The sequence below is a fragment of the Trichechus manatus genome, unplaced genomic scaffold (genome assembly GCF_000243295.1).
Source record: "Trichechus manatus latirostris isolate Lorelei unplaced genomic scaffold, TriManLat1.0 scaffold00115, whole genome shotgun sequence".
NCBI lineage: Eukaryota > Metazoa > Chordata > Mammalia > Sirenia > Trichechidae > Trichechus > Trichechus manatus.
In genome coordinates this window covers 8,816,768-8,829,784 of record NW_004444051.1, presented here as the reverse complement: position 1 = coordinate 8,829,784, position 13,017 = coordinate 8,816,768, and the positions used below count along the sequence as shown (strand labels likewise).

Here is a 13,017-nt window from a genome sequence, read left to right as displayed (position 1 = left end):
AAGAGTATGGCCCCCAGACACACTCAGTAATGAAGTCACTCCTGAGGTTCATCATACAGCTGGATTAGACAGCCCCATAAAACAAAACGAGACTAATGGGGCATTACAGTCCAGGGACAAGGACTAGAAGGCAGGAGAGGACAGGAAAGCTGGTAATAGGGAACCCAAGGTTGAGAAGGGACAGTGTAGACATGTCGTGGGGTTGTTAACCATTGTCATAAAACAATACGTGTACTGTTTAAGGAGAAACTATTTGTTTTGTAAACTTTCATCTAAAGTACAATAAAAATTAAAAATTAAAAAAAAGAAATTAGAAAAAGTTAATGCTAAATGGAGAGACAGTGAAATCAGGATGGATAATAGAAAGAGGGGCACAAAAGGCTATAAATGGAAAATTACAGAAATAGCTAATGATTTGTAGCTTTCATTAAGAGCATGTGAGATGATGAGACGAGGTGATTAGAAAGATGATTTAAAAAAATAAATAAATCGTAGCCCCTCAATGTAAACTTACACCCATTCACTTCCACTGATTACCACCTCTATGCATAATTTAATTCCTCCTAACGTGGAGTCCCTGGGTGGTGCAAATGTTTAACACACTCAGCTGCTAACCAGATTGTTGGAGATTCAAGTTCACCCAGAGGTGCCTAAGAAGAAAGGCCTGGTGATCTACTTCCAAAAAATCAGCCGTTGAAAACCCTGTGGAGCACAGTTCTACTGCGACACGCATGGGGTCGCCATGAGTCAGAATTGACTCCAGGGCAACTGGTTTAACACGTCTTCCCACTTTTGGCCTATTCTGCCTTGTCAGCAGGCAGGGTGTCAAGTGCAGGTGTACAGTGGCTGCTCTTGCGCAACCCGCAGAGCCGTGTGCGTAGCAGGGTGCATCCTGACACACAGCGTTGCTGCGCTCTGGAAGTCAAACCTTTGCTGTTTATCCCCATTATCTTACACTGTCCCAGAAATCAAGGGTCCCACTGCCTATGGGGTTCCCTTTTTATAGAGAAAACACGAAAGCAGACTTAAATGAGGAGAATAAATATTTTCTGTGTGGTTGCCAGCTGGGAAAGCCAGTCTCCTAACACTTGAGATGGGAACGTGGGCAGATCCTTCCACAGGGAGAGAAGCAGCCCTAGCTCCCAGTTCATTGCCAGGCAACACAGAGAAAGCCCCTGGGGTCATTTGTTAAACAGCCCTGCTTGTGTCCTTATGGTGCCTGTGTGCAAGGCCCTCCTAGTTGCACTGTTCTGACAGTCATACTCCCACCATCACCATCTGCCAGACCACGACCTCCCCCCCAGAAGTCACCTTTCCTCTCGAGGGTGGGAGAGCAGGCAGGGAAGGTGACATTTGAGCAAATGTCTTATGGAAGTGAGAAGTTGAGGCAGGTGAGTATCTGCCAGAAGAGTGCTCCAGGTGTCCTTGTAAAATGTGGAAAGCAGATATGAAAACAGAGAGTGGGTGGGAGGCAGGGCAGAGTCATAGGGGGTAGTTGCAGATCATGGGAGCAAGCGTGGGACTAGAATCAGCCCGGAAGGAAAGGGGTCATTTGGGAAGTGGGAGTGGGCCGTTCTAGGTGTCTTTGTTTCCTAGTGCTGCTGTAATAGAAATACAATAGGTATTTCAAACAGAAATTAGTTTTCTTACAATTTAGGAGGCTAGAAGTCTGAATTCCGGGCACCGGCTCTAGCGGAATGTTCTCTCTGTTGGCTTTAGGGGAAAGTCCTTGTCTCACTCAGCTTCTTTAACCCTGAAGTTCTTCTGAGCTCCAGGTGGCAACTATCTTTCCGCATTTGTGCTTGCTTGTCTCTGTATCTGATCTGCTCTTTTACATCTCAGAAGTGATTAAAGACACATCGTACACTGATACGGCCTCATTAACATAACAAAGGAAACCTATTCCACAGGTACAGTGGTTAGGATGCCAACACACATTTGGGGGGAGGGGGAGGGGAAGACACAATTTAGTCCATAACAGTAGGAAAATAGCACAGTCGTGTGAGCTACTGCTGGAGAGAGAGCGAGTGAGATACGGAGAGATGAGAGTACCTTACCAAGCTGGAGTACAGGAGGTTTAAGGAAGGGATGTGCTGGTAAATCTTTAATAAATAGCTCTACAGAAAAAAAAAAAAAAAATCCTAACTTGTAGCATTTGCCCATTTCCATGGTGCAAACACTGCCAGTATGGCCAATTTCAGACTATCGATGTACACTGAACACAAAAGAAGGAAGGGAGGGAGGGAGGAAGGGATGGATGCAAAATGATACCTGTATTTTCAGTTGGATACCTGAGAGAATGAAGATGCCAAGGGCAGAAACATAATTCATCGTGTGAACATGGACAAACCACTTACCTGCTTTGTGACCATGCACAAGACCAGTTGATTCAGGGCCCCAGCTCTTCATTCACAAACTGAAGGTGCTGAAGGTGCTGAGCTAAAGGAAATTAAAAGTTCTATAGTTTGCCCTTCATGTAATCCTTTCCTCCCATAGGGTCAGTGTGCCCAGGGCCCTTCTTAAGGGCTTTCCTCTTTTTTTCTTTTCTCCTGAGGTTGCTCAGGTACCCAATAGTGATGGATCCTCCATATCCTCACTGAAGGCAGGGAGACAAGTGGAGCCAGAAGCTAAGAGGGCAGAGGGTGGGACATCCCAGACTTGGGGGTTCTCTGTACCCCAAATGGCAGCTTAGCTGGGTTTGAAAAACACTCCCTCCTCTGGGGCTGCTGCTTCTGCACCCAGAGGAGACCTGATGTGGATATGTCCCACTACCATTTCAATTCAGCATGTCTGCCAGGCCAGCTCCTCCAGGTGCTTCTTCCTGCCATGGAGATGATTTGCCACCCAAAGCAGGTAACTCTTTGGTTTAGTGCAATTCCAATTACTTCAGTCTTGACAGGTGCAAGCAGGCAAATCTCTGATGGAAATCCCCAAACCTCTTTTGCTTTCCCTTTCCCTTTCCCATATTTGGAAGAAAAAATATATTACATATTTCTATATATGTATGTTTTTATATAATCCTACATTTATATTCATATTTCATTTTGCAATGAATAAAGTGCTTTCTTGTGTGCATCTCACTTGATTGGTTTCCACTACTCTGGAGCTGTCATCCTATTTCACAGATAAAGAACTTGATCCTCAGATATGGCAGGTCACTCACCAAGTCAGACACTTGGCAAATGGCAGAGCTGGGACACAAATCCAGGTGTTTTAGCTGCAGTTTCCCTTGTCTTTTTAGAACCCCTCATTCTGAGTGTGCATGTGTGTACATATATGTGGGTGTGTGTGCACACACAAAAACCATTTTTTATACACTTATCATGTAGATATTTTTTAAAACTATGTTGGGTGTCTCCTTATGCTTCAGTCTGTGGAATTGGGTGGCTCTTCCACCAATGCAAATGAAGGTCACAATTAGAATCTCCACCCAGAGCAGGCCCCATGAATTCATCAGGTATTTCTTGAGTGACTACTACATGCCAGGCACCATCAGGCACTGTGCTGGAACACAGAAGTGGAGCAAAAAGGCCCCCACCCATCACCACATCCCGACTTTACAGTGTAGCAGACATTCTTGAAATGTGACGTCAACCACAGGGGATAGGACAGAAGGGGTGAGGAGCAGCTGCTTGGGATGTTGAGTTTTCTAACTCCTATGCAGGGAGGGCAAGAAATGGTGATTTAACTAAGTGGGTGTCCTAAGTAGGTAATTAATGAAACTGCCCTCATCCCTCTTTGCCCCACCTCTTACTTCCCCTCGCTAAACTGGAATCTGGGGAATCGGCTCTCTAATTATAAAGTCCCTGGGTTGTGGAACTGATTAAGCGCTGGACAACTAACTGAAAGGCTGGCAGTTTGAACCCACCCAGAGGCATCTTGGGAGAAAGGTCTGGTGATCTTCCAAAAGGTCACACCCTTGAAAATCCTATGGTTTGTTTTTGGTTTGGGTGGTACAAGTGGTTAAGTGTTGACTAGTAACTGAAAAGTTGGTGGTTCAAACCTACCCAGAAGTGCCTTGAAAGAAAGTCCTGGCAATCTGCTTCTGAAAGGTCACAGCCTTGAAAACCCCATGGAGCGGTTCTACTCTGCACACACAGTGTCGCCATGAGTCAGAATCAACTCAGCTGCAACTGGCTTTTAACTGGGCTCTCATTACATTTCCTTATAACTCTTAAAAAAGTTCATGTATGAAGAAGTTCTCCAAGATCCATTATTATGGAAAAAAGGAAGCGCAGGATAGTATATGCAGCCTGACACACTTTGAGAATAAAATCTCACTGCCATGGAGTTGACTCCAACTCATAGCGGCCCTACAGGACAGGGTAGAACTGCCCCATAGGGTTCCCAAGGCTGTAAATCTTTACGGAAACAGACTGCCACATCTTTCTCCCCGAGGAATGGCTGGTGGGTTTGAACTGCTTAACTACTGCGTCACCAGGGCTCCTTTGAGAATGAAAGGATGGAGATAAAACATGTATTTATTCTTGACTGACATCATAATAAATAGGTGATTACCTAGGGGCAGTGAAGGGAGTGTATTCTCCATATATGCCTTGTTTTGTTTTGTTTGAACCTTGTAAATGCTATTACCTATTCCAAAAATTAGACACATTTTGTACTAAAGAGAGCTTTTCCTCAATAATACTTTTTTTTGCCTCCCTCTACTCTCCTTACCCCCAGTGCACACACATACACACAAAGAAATAAACCCAGAGTAAATTTTAATAGGAAACAATTTGCAGGTGCAGAATTAGTCAGTGATGTAGGAATGCTGAAACTGTCCATCCCATTTATTTCTTAGAATTGGTGGGCTTGGCAGACACTTCGGTTTCTGGCATCTCTCTGTAGTGAGAAGCTACAAGAAAGAAAAAAAAAATCAAAGTAAATGTATCAGAGAACTTCCTTCTCAGCCTTCTTCACACATGCAGAAAAACTGACGTGCCTGTTTTCTCATAATGTGTTAGCTTCTCTCTGGGTACTATGCCTTTTCCATTCCTCACATAGAAAGTAGTGTCCCACGTTGAGAGGATCGAACTTCCCAGGAACACGCTCCAATTTAGCTCCTCAGATAGGGTTGCCAGATTTGGCAAATAAAAATACACAACGCCCAGTTAAATTTTAATCTCAGACACACAAATTATTTTTAGTATAAGTAAGTCTCATGCTATATTTGGGGGCATACTTATGCTAAAACAAGTTGTTGCTTACCTGAAATTCAAATTTAACTGGGTGTCCTGCATTTGGTCTGGCAACTGTATCTGCACATGCCACCTGGAGGAAGCTGATTAAGTTCAGTTAATTCCACCAGCCCAGAGGGGCAAGAAGTACACAGTCCAGCACTATCCAGCAGAACGTCCTATGATGATGGGCATGTTCTGTATCTGTGCTGTCGAAGAGAGTAGCCACCAGCCACGTGTGACTATTGAGCACTTACAATGTGGTTAGTGAGGAACTGTTTTTAATTATAAACTAAAATTTAAAATGCTGCATGTGGCTAGTGGCTGCTGTATTAGAACAGCACAGCACTGGAAACCGTCATGCTTCTTGCTCCATATCCAGGAACTGGAATTTAAGATCGAGTGGTGATTAAAATGGGATTAACTCACAAGCCCCTGCAGCTTTTATTACTGATTACTCCATTTCTGTGCAGATTTAAGTATATTGTCAAATATATTTACTTACTCATTCTGAGTATTTACTGAAGCTCTATTACATGGGAAAAGTGTGAAGAACCAGAGTTAAGATAGAATTCTTCAAGAAACTCATGCTCTAGATCAGAGTGTTAACTGGATTAAACAGCACCGTGCTGGTCACACACACCAACTGTGTGACCCTTTTCTTTCCATGATTCTAAGCAAACATCTAGTAACCACAGACTCAGTAACATATTAAATGGGATTCATTTATGCATGATACTATCTAGCAGAAAACAAGCCCTTAAAAGAATTAAGGATTTCCTGAGGGTTATCATGCAGCCCTGGTGGTGCAGTGGTTAAGAGCTTGACTGCTAACCAAAAGGTCGCCAGTTCGAATCTACCAGCCACTCCTTGGAAATCCTGTGGGGCAGTTCTACTCTGTCCTATAGGGTTGCTATGAGTCGGAAATGACTTGACGGCAATGGGTGAGGGTTATCATGAGACACAAAGTCTGGAGACATCAGAAATCAGGAAGAAGGTGGGAGTGTGTAAAACAAAAGGGGTTTACTTCCAAACTTCATTGTCTTCCCGGTAGGCAGGTAGGGGTGTAGGCAATGCAATGGTTTATGGGCAGACATTTTAATATAGAAGTTCAAATAAGCATGTGTAGGGTTTTGGAAGGGCATTCCGGGCTTAAACATTCATTCTCTGGTTTTCACTAGATGTTCGAATGCCCTAGGTCCTCTGCTAGTTCCCTACCTCACCAAGCAGAGATTCTAACAGGGAGAGGCAAACAAAAACAAAAACCAAACCCATTGCTATCAAGTCGATTCCAACTCATGGTGTTACAGAGTAGAACTACTCCATAGGGTTTTCTTGGCTGTAATCTCTATGGAAGCAGATCAACAGGCCTTTCTTCTGTGGTACTGCTGGGTATGTTTGAACTGCCAATCTTTAGGTTAGCTGTCCAGTGCAAACTGTTTGCGCCACTCAGGAACCTTATCTCACATTGTAGTTAAAGAATCTTATACTATATTTTAAAGAATCTGAACCAGGTGGTAGAAAGTAACTTGGGGAGAGGAAGGCTACTTTTTTTTTTTTTTTTTTTTACTTTTTATACCTTTTTTGGGTTACAAAATGAACACACTCTTTTTAACACCTCACATACAGATGTTTAAGAAAAAAGTGAAAAATCTCTTCTTATCCCACTTCAATATCATCTCCCTGAGATAAACAATATGATGGGTTTTCTGCCATGTCTATATATTCACTTACTCTCACTGGCAGTGTATGATTCTATTGCACTGCTCATTCTTTTTTGGTAGTTGCATAATATCCCATAGCCTAGACGTCCCGTCGTTTAATTTAAGTCTCCTTATTGATAGTTATTCTGATGAATCACAGTTATAATTGTTTGTTCTTCCCCCCCACCCTCCGCATTACATTATTTCATATAAGCTTAGTTAGTGGAGCAGTTATTTCTAGACAGTAGACACACCCCCCTCCCAAGTGTCTAATTAAAAAATTTTAAGAAATATTGTCAAGACACTTTCCCAAAAATTTGTATGACAGTAACAACTCTTCCTCATTCTCAGCAGACCTGAGCGTTCATTGGTTTTAATGGCTGCCTATTGAATCAACTCAATGGCAACTGAGAAAGGTGAGAAATTATATCCCTTTGTTGCTCTAATAAGCGTAACTTAACCAGTTGCCCACGAGTTTACTCAGACTCATGGTGACCCCATGCGCGCTAGAGTGGAACTGTGCTCCATAGGGTTTTCAATGGCTAATTTTTCAAAAGTGGATGGCCAGGACTTTCTTCCGAGGTGCCTCTGGGTAGACTTGAACCTGTAAGCTTTCAGTTACAAGCTGAGCACCTTAACTGTCTGCATCACCCAGGAACTCCAAGTATAACTACTTGAAGGGCTCAGTTTTTTGTTTTTTGTTTTTTTATAGGTACTGGCTATTTGAATTTAGTAAGGGGTATAAAACATGCTTTAATCATTTTTCTATTATGTTATTTGCCTCTTTCCTAACAGTTTGCAGATCTTTGTAAATTGATGTCATTAACCTTTTGTGTATAACATTTTACAAATCATTAATCACAATTTACTGCCCATTTTCTACTCTCTTTATATTTCTTTTTAACATATATGATCTGTGTTCTTTCCTATATGGCCTTTGTGTTTCCTGTCTTAATAATGACAACCCAAAACACACACACACACACACACAAATTAAGGTTATACAAATAGACTCCTAAAATTTATTCTAATATTTATGCTTTACATACAGATCTTTAATCCACCTAGGTAGGTCTATTTTAGGTGGGCCTCTCTGAGGAAGAGCTGAGACCTAAGCGGCAAAAACGGAACATTAGGGGATAAGGAAAAGAGACCAACAATGTAAATGTCTTCAAGCAGCAAAGAGCCTGGCAGGCTGGATGAGGAATCAGGGTGGTTGGCATAGAGCAATGGTGATAAAGTCAGAGGAGTATGGAGAATAAAGTAAGTATTGAAAGTGTAGGTGACATGACTTAGTTAGTTTGGCTTTGTGACGAAAAAGACATTTTGGCTTGAGAAAATGGATTTCTGGTAGTGTAACTTACTGAGTTGGGGAAGACTTGGGAGGAGAATAGGCTGAGGAAGCACCATCTTATCTCCGCTGTCCTAGATGTATTCAGTTTGAGAGGCCTGTTAAAGCTCCAAGTAAAGATGGAATTTGAACACACATATTTGCATTTCAGAGAAGAGGTCAGGCCTGGAGATGTAAAATTGGTGTATATAGATGGTCTTTTGAAACTATGGTACTGAACTGAACTCACTAGGGAGACAAAGTAAAGAATAGGGAACAGAACCAAGATCCAAGGTTCTAAAATTTAGAGTCTGGTCATCTTGAGATACGCAGATATTTATTTAATGCAAGGACAGTTTGTCATGAGGTAAGTCAGACCCCTGTACTTTCAGCTCTGCCACAAATACAGGAAAGAATGGACAAACTCACCCATCACTGAGATAGTGTAGTCACTGAGACAGTGTCACTGAAGTGTCCTTGAGATAGCGTAGGGATGTGGTAAAGGTTAAGCTCCGACTGGAAGACCAATACCATATTACCAGAGTCTGAAGCTTAGCACACACACTTGCTTCTTTCGGAAAGAGCCTCAACCATAAAAGCAACATGCATAAGTCCTAAGTGAAGTCTGTCCCCTTACTCTGCCCAAACTACAATTCAAACAAACTACTGTAAAACAAACATAATGAAGTTTAATGGAGTTCTAGGACCCAGGTTGGTGCAGTAGTTAAAGCACCTCAGGTGCTAACCGAAACGTCGGTGGCTCAAGCCCACCAGCTGCTCTGCGGGAGAAAGATGTGGCAGTCTGCTTCTGTAAAGATTACAGCCTTGGAAATCCTGTAGGGTAGTTCTACTCTGTCCTATAGGGTCACTATGAGTCAGAATCAGAAATGGGTTTAGTTTTTTGGTTTAATGGAGTCTGATATTTTTTCAATATGACTACACTTCTTCTATGTGTCATTTTAAGTCTATGTGTCATATTCCCCAATATCTTTTGCAGTTACAACAGTTATACTTAATTTAGGATCAACAGATGACAAACTTGTAGAAAGTAACCTAGTTCTAGCATTAAAAGGCATACTGCTTTTTATAACTGCTGACTATAAAATTCATCATATTTGTGGAAAAAAAAAGTTCAAATAATAGCAGAAATAAAATAGGAAGTTAGTGGAGATGACAGACAGAGTAAAGGAAAGGATATTTGTTCCATAAATTATTAGGAAATTAAAAGAGGGATATTATAATTGATGATGTATCAAATCAATCTGTTTGGGATGTCCAAAATAACCAAATAATAATTCTTTCTCAGCCTCACATCTCAGTAAATCCCTGGAATCAACTTTTATCCCTGGTGCCCAGGTGTGGTAAGTAATTGGGAGGTCTGAGTTTAGCATGTGCCTCAGTTTGCCCTAATTTAAACAGTCCTCCCCAGGGCCCTGCTCAAGAGCTGGAAACCAACTGAAGCTATCAAGAGTTTATTGCTCACTAGAGAATTTTTTCCAGAAGTGACTAGGACTTTTGGATATAAACAGTGACATTTCAAAGTGGAAGCTGAAGAAGCGTGTTGGAGTGATGAAGCATGTTGGGAAGGGGGAGCTAGGACAGTTTTGACAAACATCTGTTTGCAGAGCAGGCTCTTAGCACCTCTTAGACAAGACCTGGTCATCTGGAACCTTCTCTGTGCTTCTCTGAAGCTTCCAAAGCAAGCTGCTCATGCAAGTTGGATTTTCAGAAGGAATTTTTACTGGAAGGCAAAGATGCTATTAGCAGCCAGTTAGTCTGGTGGGTAATTATGTCTTCCCTGGTAATAAACTGACCATCTAGAACAAATAGTTTCCTAGCTGCCTAGCCACCAACTCAACTCATTTATTCAGTACCCAATTATCAAGTGTCTTTTGTATGCCAGGGTCTATGCTGACCATCTACAGTTTAATAAGATGAGGTTCTTGACCTCAAGGTCTTGCTAAAGATGATAAAACAAAATTAACACAATGTGTCACTCACTCCTAAATAATCAAATTCAAAGTTTTACTATCGGAGCCCAGGGGAAATAAACAAAACTCTAATATTCTGTAATCACTTTTCTTACTCCCCACAATAAATCAGTTTATCAGATCCTGTAGCTCTTTACTAAACTATCTTCCCCGTTTGTTTCACTTGTCCCACCCTAGATCAAAAATGTATTGGATTTTATGAGTTTACCTTGCTAACACGGTCTCGATTTACCTTCCTCCCTTTAAGTAGGTTACAAATTTTCTCTCTTCATTCTTCATAGCGTTTAGGATGCAGTTGGTAACATTCTTGTTATGTGGGCAAAGTTGACTGGTTATGTATTGATTATTTACTAGTTTATTTTTTGACTTGGGGTGGTGGTGGTGGTTGTTATAGAATAACCAGGGATTAGAAATACTAGTTTTCTGGTGTTGGAATTTAGACAAGTTATTTAAGCTCTGTCCCTCAATTTTCTAATCTTCAAAATGGGGATAAGGATGATACCTATCTTTAAGATTACTTGGAGAATTAAATGAGTTAATACACAGAAACTGGGTAGAACTGCCTAATAGGTGTTAGCCATTTTCGTTAGCACTCCTCAGGACCCACAGTGCTGAGCCCATTCTTTTCATCACAAGGTGAAGAAAGGCTGCCAAGGAAACTGGGAGAGGGTTAAGTATCTCGCCCAACGTCGCACTCCTAGTTAGCGGTGGAGCCTGGTTAGCTAATGAAAGGGATCTCAAGGCTCATACAAACCAACTCCACCCAAGAAGCCAAGTTTTCCAACATACAGGAAATGCTGAGCCGAAAGAACCCGCTCCTCAGCGGACCCCGGCCGGAACTCAGCGAGCAGAGAGTGGCCGCCCTGTCTCCGAGGAGGCCTCACTTCCCTGGTCTGATGGTTCTCAGCCCGGCTGCTCAGTAGAATCTAACTTTAAAAAGTCCTTGGAGATTCTAACGTGTGGCTAAGTTGTTTTTCCGCCCACTGTGCCCTCACCAAACTTTTGGAATCGAGCCGAGAATGGAGGGAAGGCGAGGAAGCTATTTCAAGACCGCGCGGCATCCGGTGCCACTATCTGTGAAGTGGGAGGTCGTCCCGGACAACCAGCCTCTGCTTGGACTCTCTCCTAGTACACACTCAAGTGTGAATACTAAAAACGATTCCTCGCGAAGCGCTCCAGTGGAGATTCGAGGGCATGTAAAAGGCTGGCTGTTCTCAGGCCCTCGGAGCCGGTGCGCGTCAGGGCAGACCTTGGCCCACTCGCCCTCACTCCCAGCTTACTCATTCCCCGTCAAAGCGCAAATCAGGTCACTCAAACCACCTAACAAAAGAACCCAGGGAAACAGTACTCCAAATATTTCTGCAGGGTCCCAGATCACCACTTCTCGGAGGAAGATCAGCTAATTTACCAGGTCTGTAACCCCAAGTTTTGGGGAGGCCTGAGGCCCTCCTCTACCCTCTTTTCCGGCTATGTTAGGAGCCTAGGCATTTGACCCTCTTAAAAGTTTTAACTTTAGTTAGCTGAATTATCCGGCACTGTTCTAGGGGCATTGGATAACTTAAGAACTGGAGTAAAATACTATCATTTACCCCCAGTTTATAGATGACAAAACAAGCCCAGGTTAGAAAGTGACCCTAGTAAAACAACTGGTAAACGGGGGAGGAGCAGCAATTCGATCCTAGATTCAGCAAGTATTCTGAGCCAACTAACTCGGGGAAATTATTTTCAGAGACCCACGTCAACAAGTCTTGGTACTTTATAAGCATTAACATGAACAGAACCTAGAACTCTCCCGTTATTAGGCAAAGCCGGGCGCGGCTGCAGCTTAAAAAGAAAAGCACCCTAGGTGGATTTGGCTAGAGGCCGCCATTTCGCTCCGGAGGAGCTTTGCCTTCGAGAACCTCCGAGTAGCTTGAAACAGGAAGTCGAGCACAAATTAAAGAGACGCAATGTGGGCTTACATTTTTAGTTAGACGTTACTAACTACGGTCAAATACCTCGTCTGTAAAAAGTATGTACTTGTAAAGATATTCTGAAATACACTAAATACTAGGATCAAAAAGAATTTTACCAGCTTCTACCGAGAGCCTAGTTTCTGACAACACCCAGCCTTTCCCCCCAAAAGTTAAAGCTTTTTAAAAACTAATAGTTTGTAGTTTACTTACCTTTGTATTTTCTGCCATTTTAACTTCAAAATATAAGAGTGACCTCAGCTCTTCTTTCGAAACCGTGGGGGGGGGCTCTGAAAAGAGCCTTTGTATTTGAAGTGTTTTCTGAAGCTCAGACACGTATTATTAAATTACTTTCCCTTGGCCTTATGGTGGCTCTCAGTCTTCTTGGGCAGCAGCACAGCCTGGATGTTGGGCAGGACGCCGCCCTGCGCGATAGTCACGCGGCCCAGCAGCTTGTTGAGCTCCTCGTCGTTGCGGATGGCCAACTGCAGGTGGCGCGGGATGATGCGCGTCTTCTTGTTATCGCGAGCAGCGTTACCCGCCAGCTCCAGAATCTCAGCTGTCAGGTACTCCAGCACCGCCGCCAAGTACACAGGTGCACCAGCCCCGACCCGCTCCGCGTAATTACCCTTACGGAGCAAGCGGTGTACACGCCCCACGGGAAACTGCAAACCCGCCCGGGAAGAACGAGACTTCGCTTTCGCGCGAGCTTTACCGCCTTGCTTGCCACGTCCAGACATTGCAACCAAACACGTAAAAGAAAAATAAAAAAAAACTCAGAAAAACAACCGACACACAAAAACAGAATAATCCGGGAAGTAGGTAAAGCACCGCCGCTTTTATAGGCATTTCCTGGGGAGT

General features: G+C 43.0%; 1 protein-coding gene across 1 annotated transcript; it reads right to left on the bottom strand.

Annotated features, from left to right (window-relative positions):
• Window positions 1-4,707: 4,707 nt before the first annotated feature.
• Window positions 4,708-12,979, bottom strand: LOC101353937 (histone H2A type 1-C). Its single transcript, XM_004384024.2, has 2 exons — window positions 12,370-12,979; window positions 4,708-4,858 (listed from the first exon to the last, which is right to left on the bottom strand). The coding sequence occupies exon 1, from the start codon at window positions 12,894-12,896 to the stop codon at window positions 12,504-12,506; it is 393 nt and encodes a 130-aa protein (XP_004384081.1). The 5' UTR covers window positions 12,897-12,979; the 3' UTR covers window positions 4,708-4,858; window positions 12,370-12,503.
• Between the last annotated feature and the right edge of the window lie 38 nt (window positions 12,980-13,017).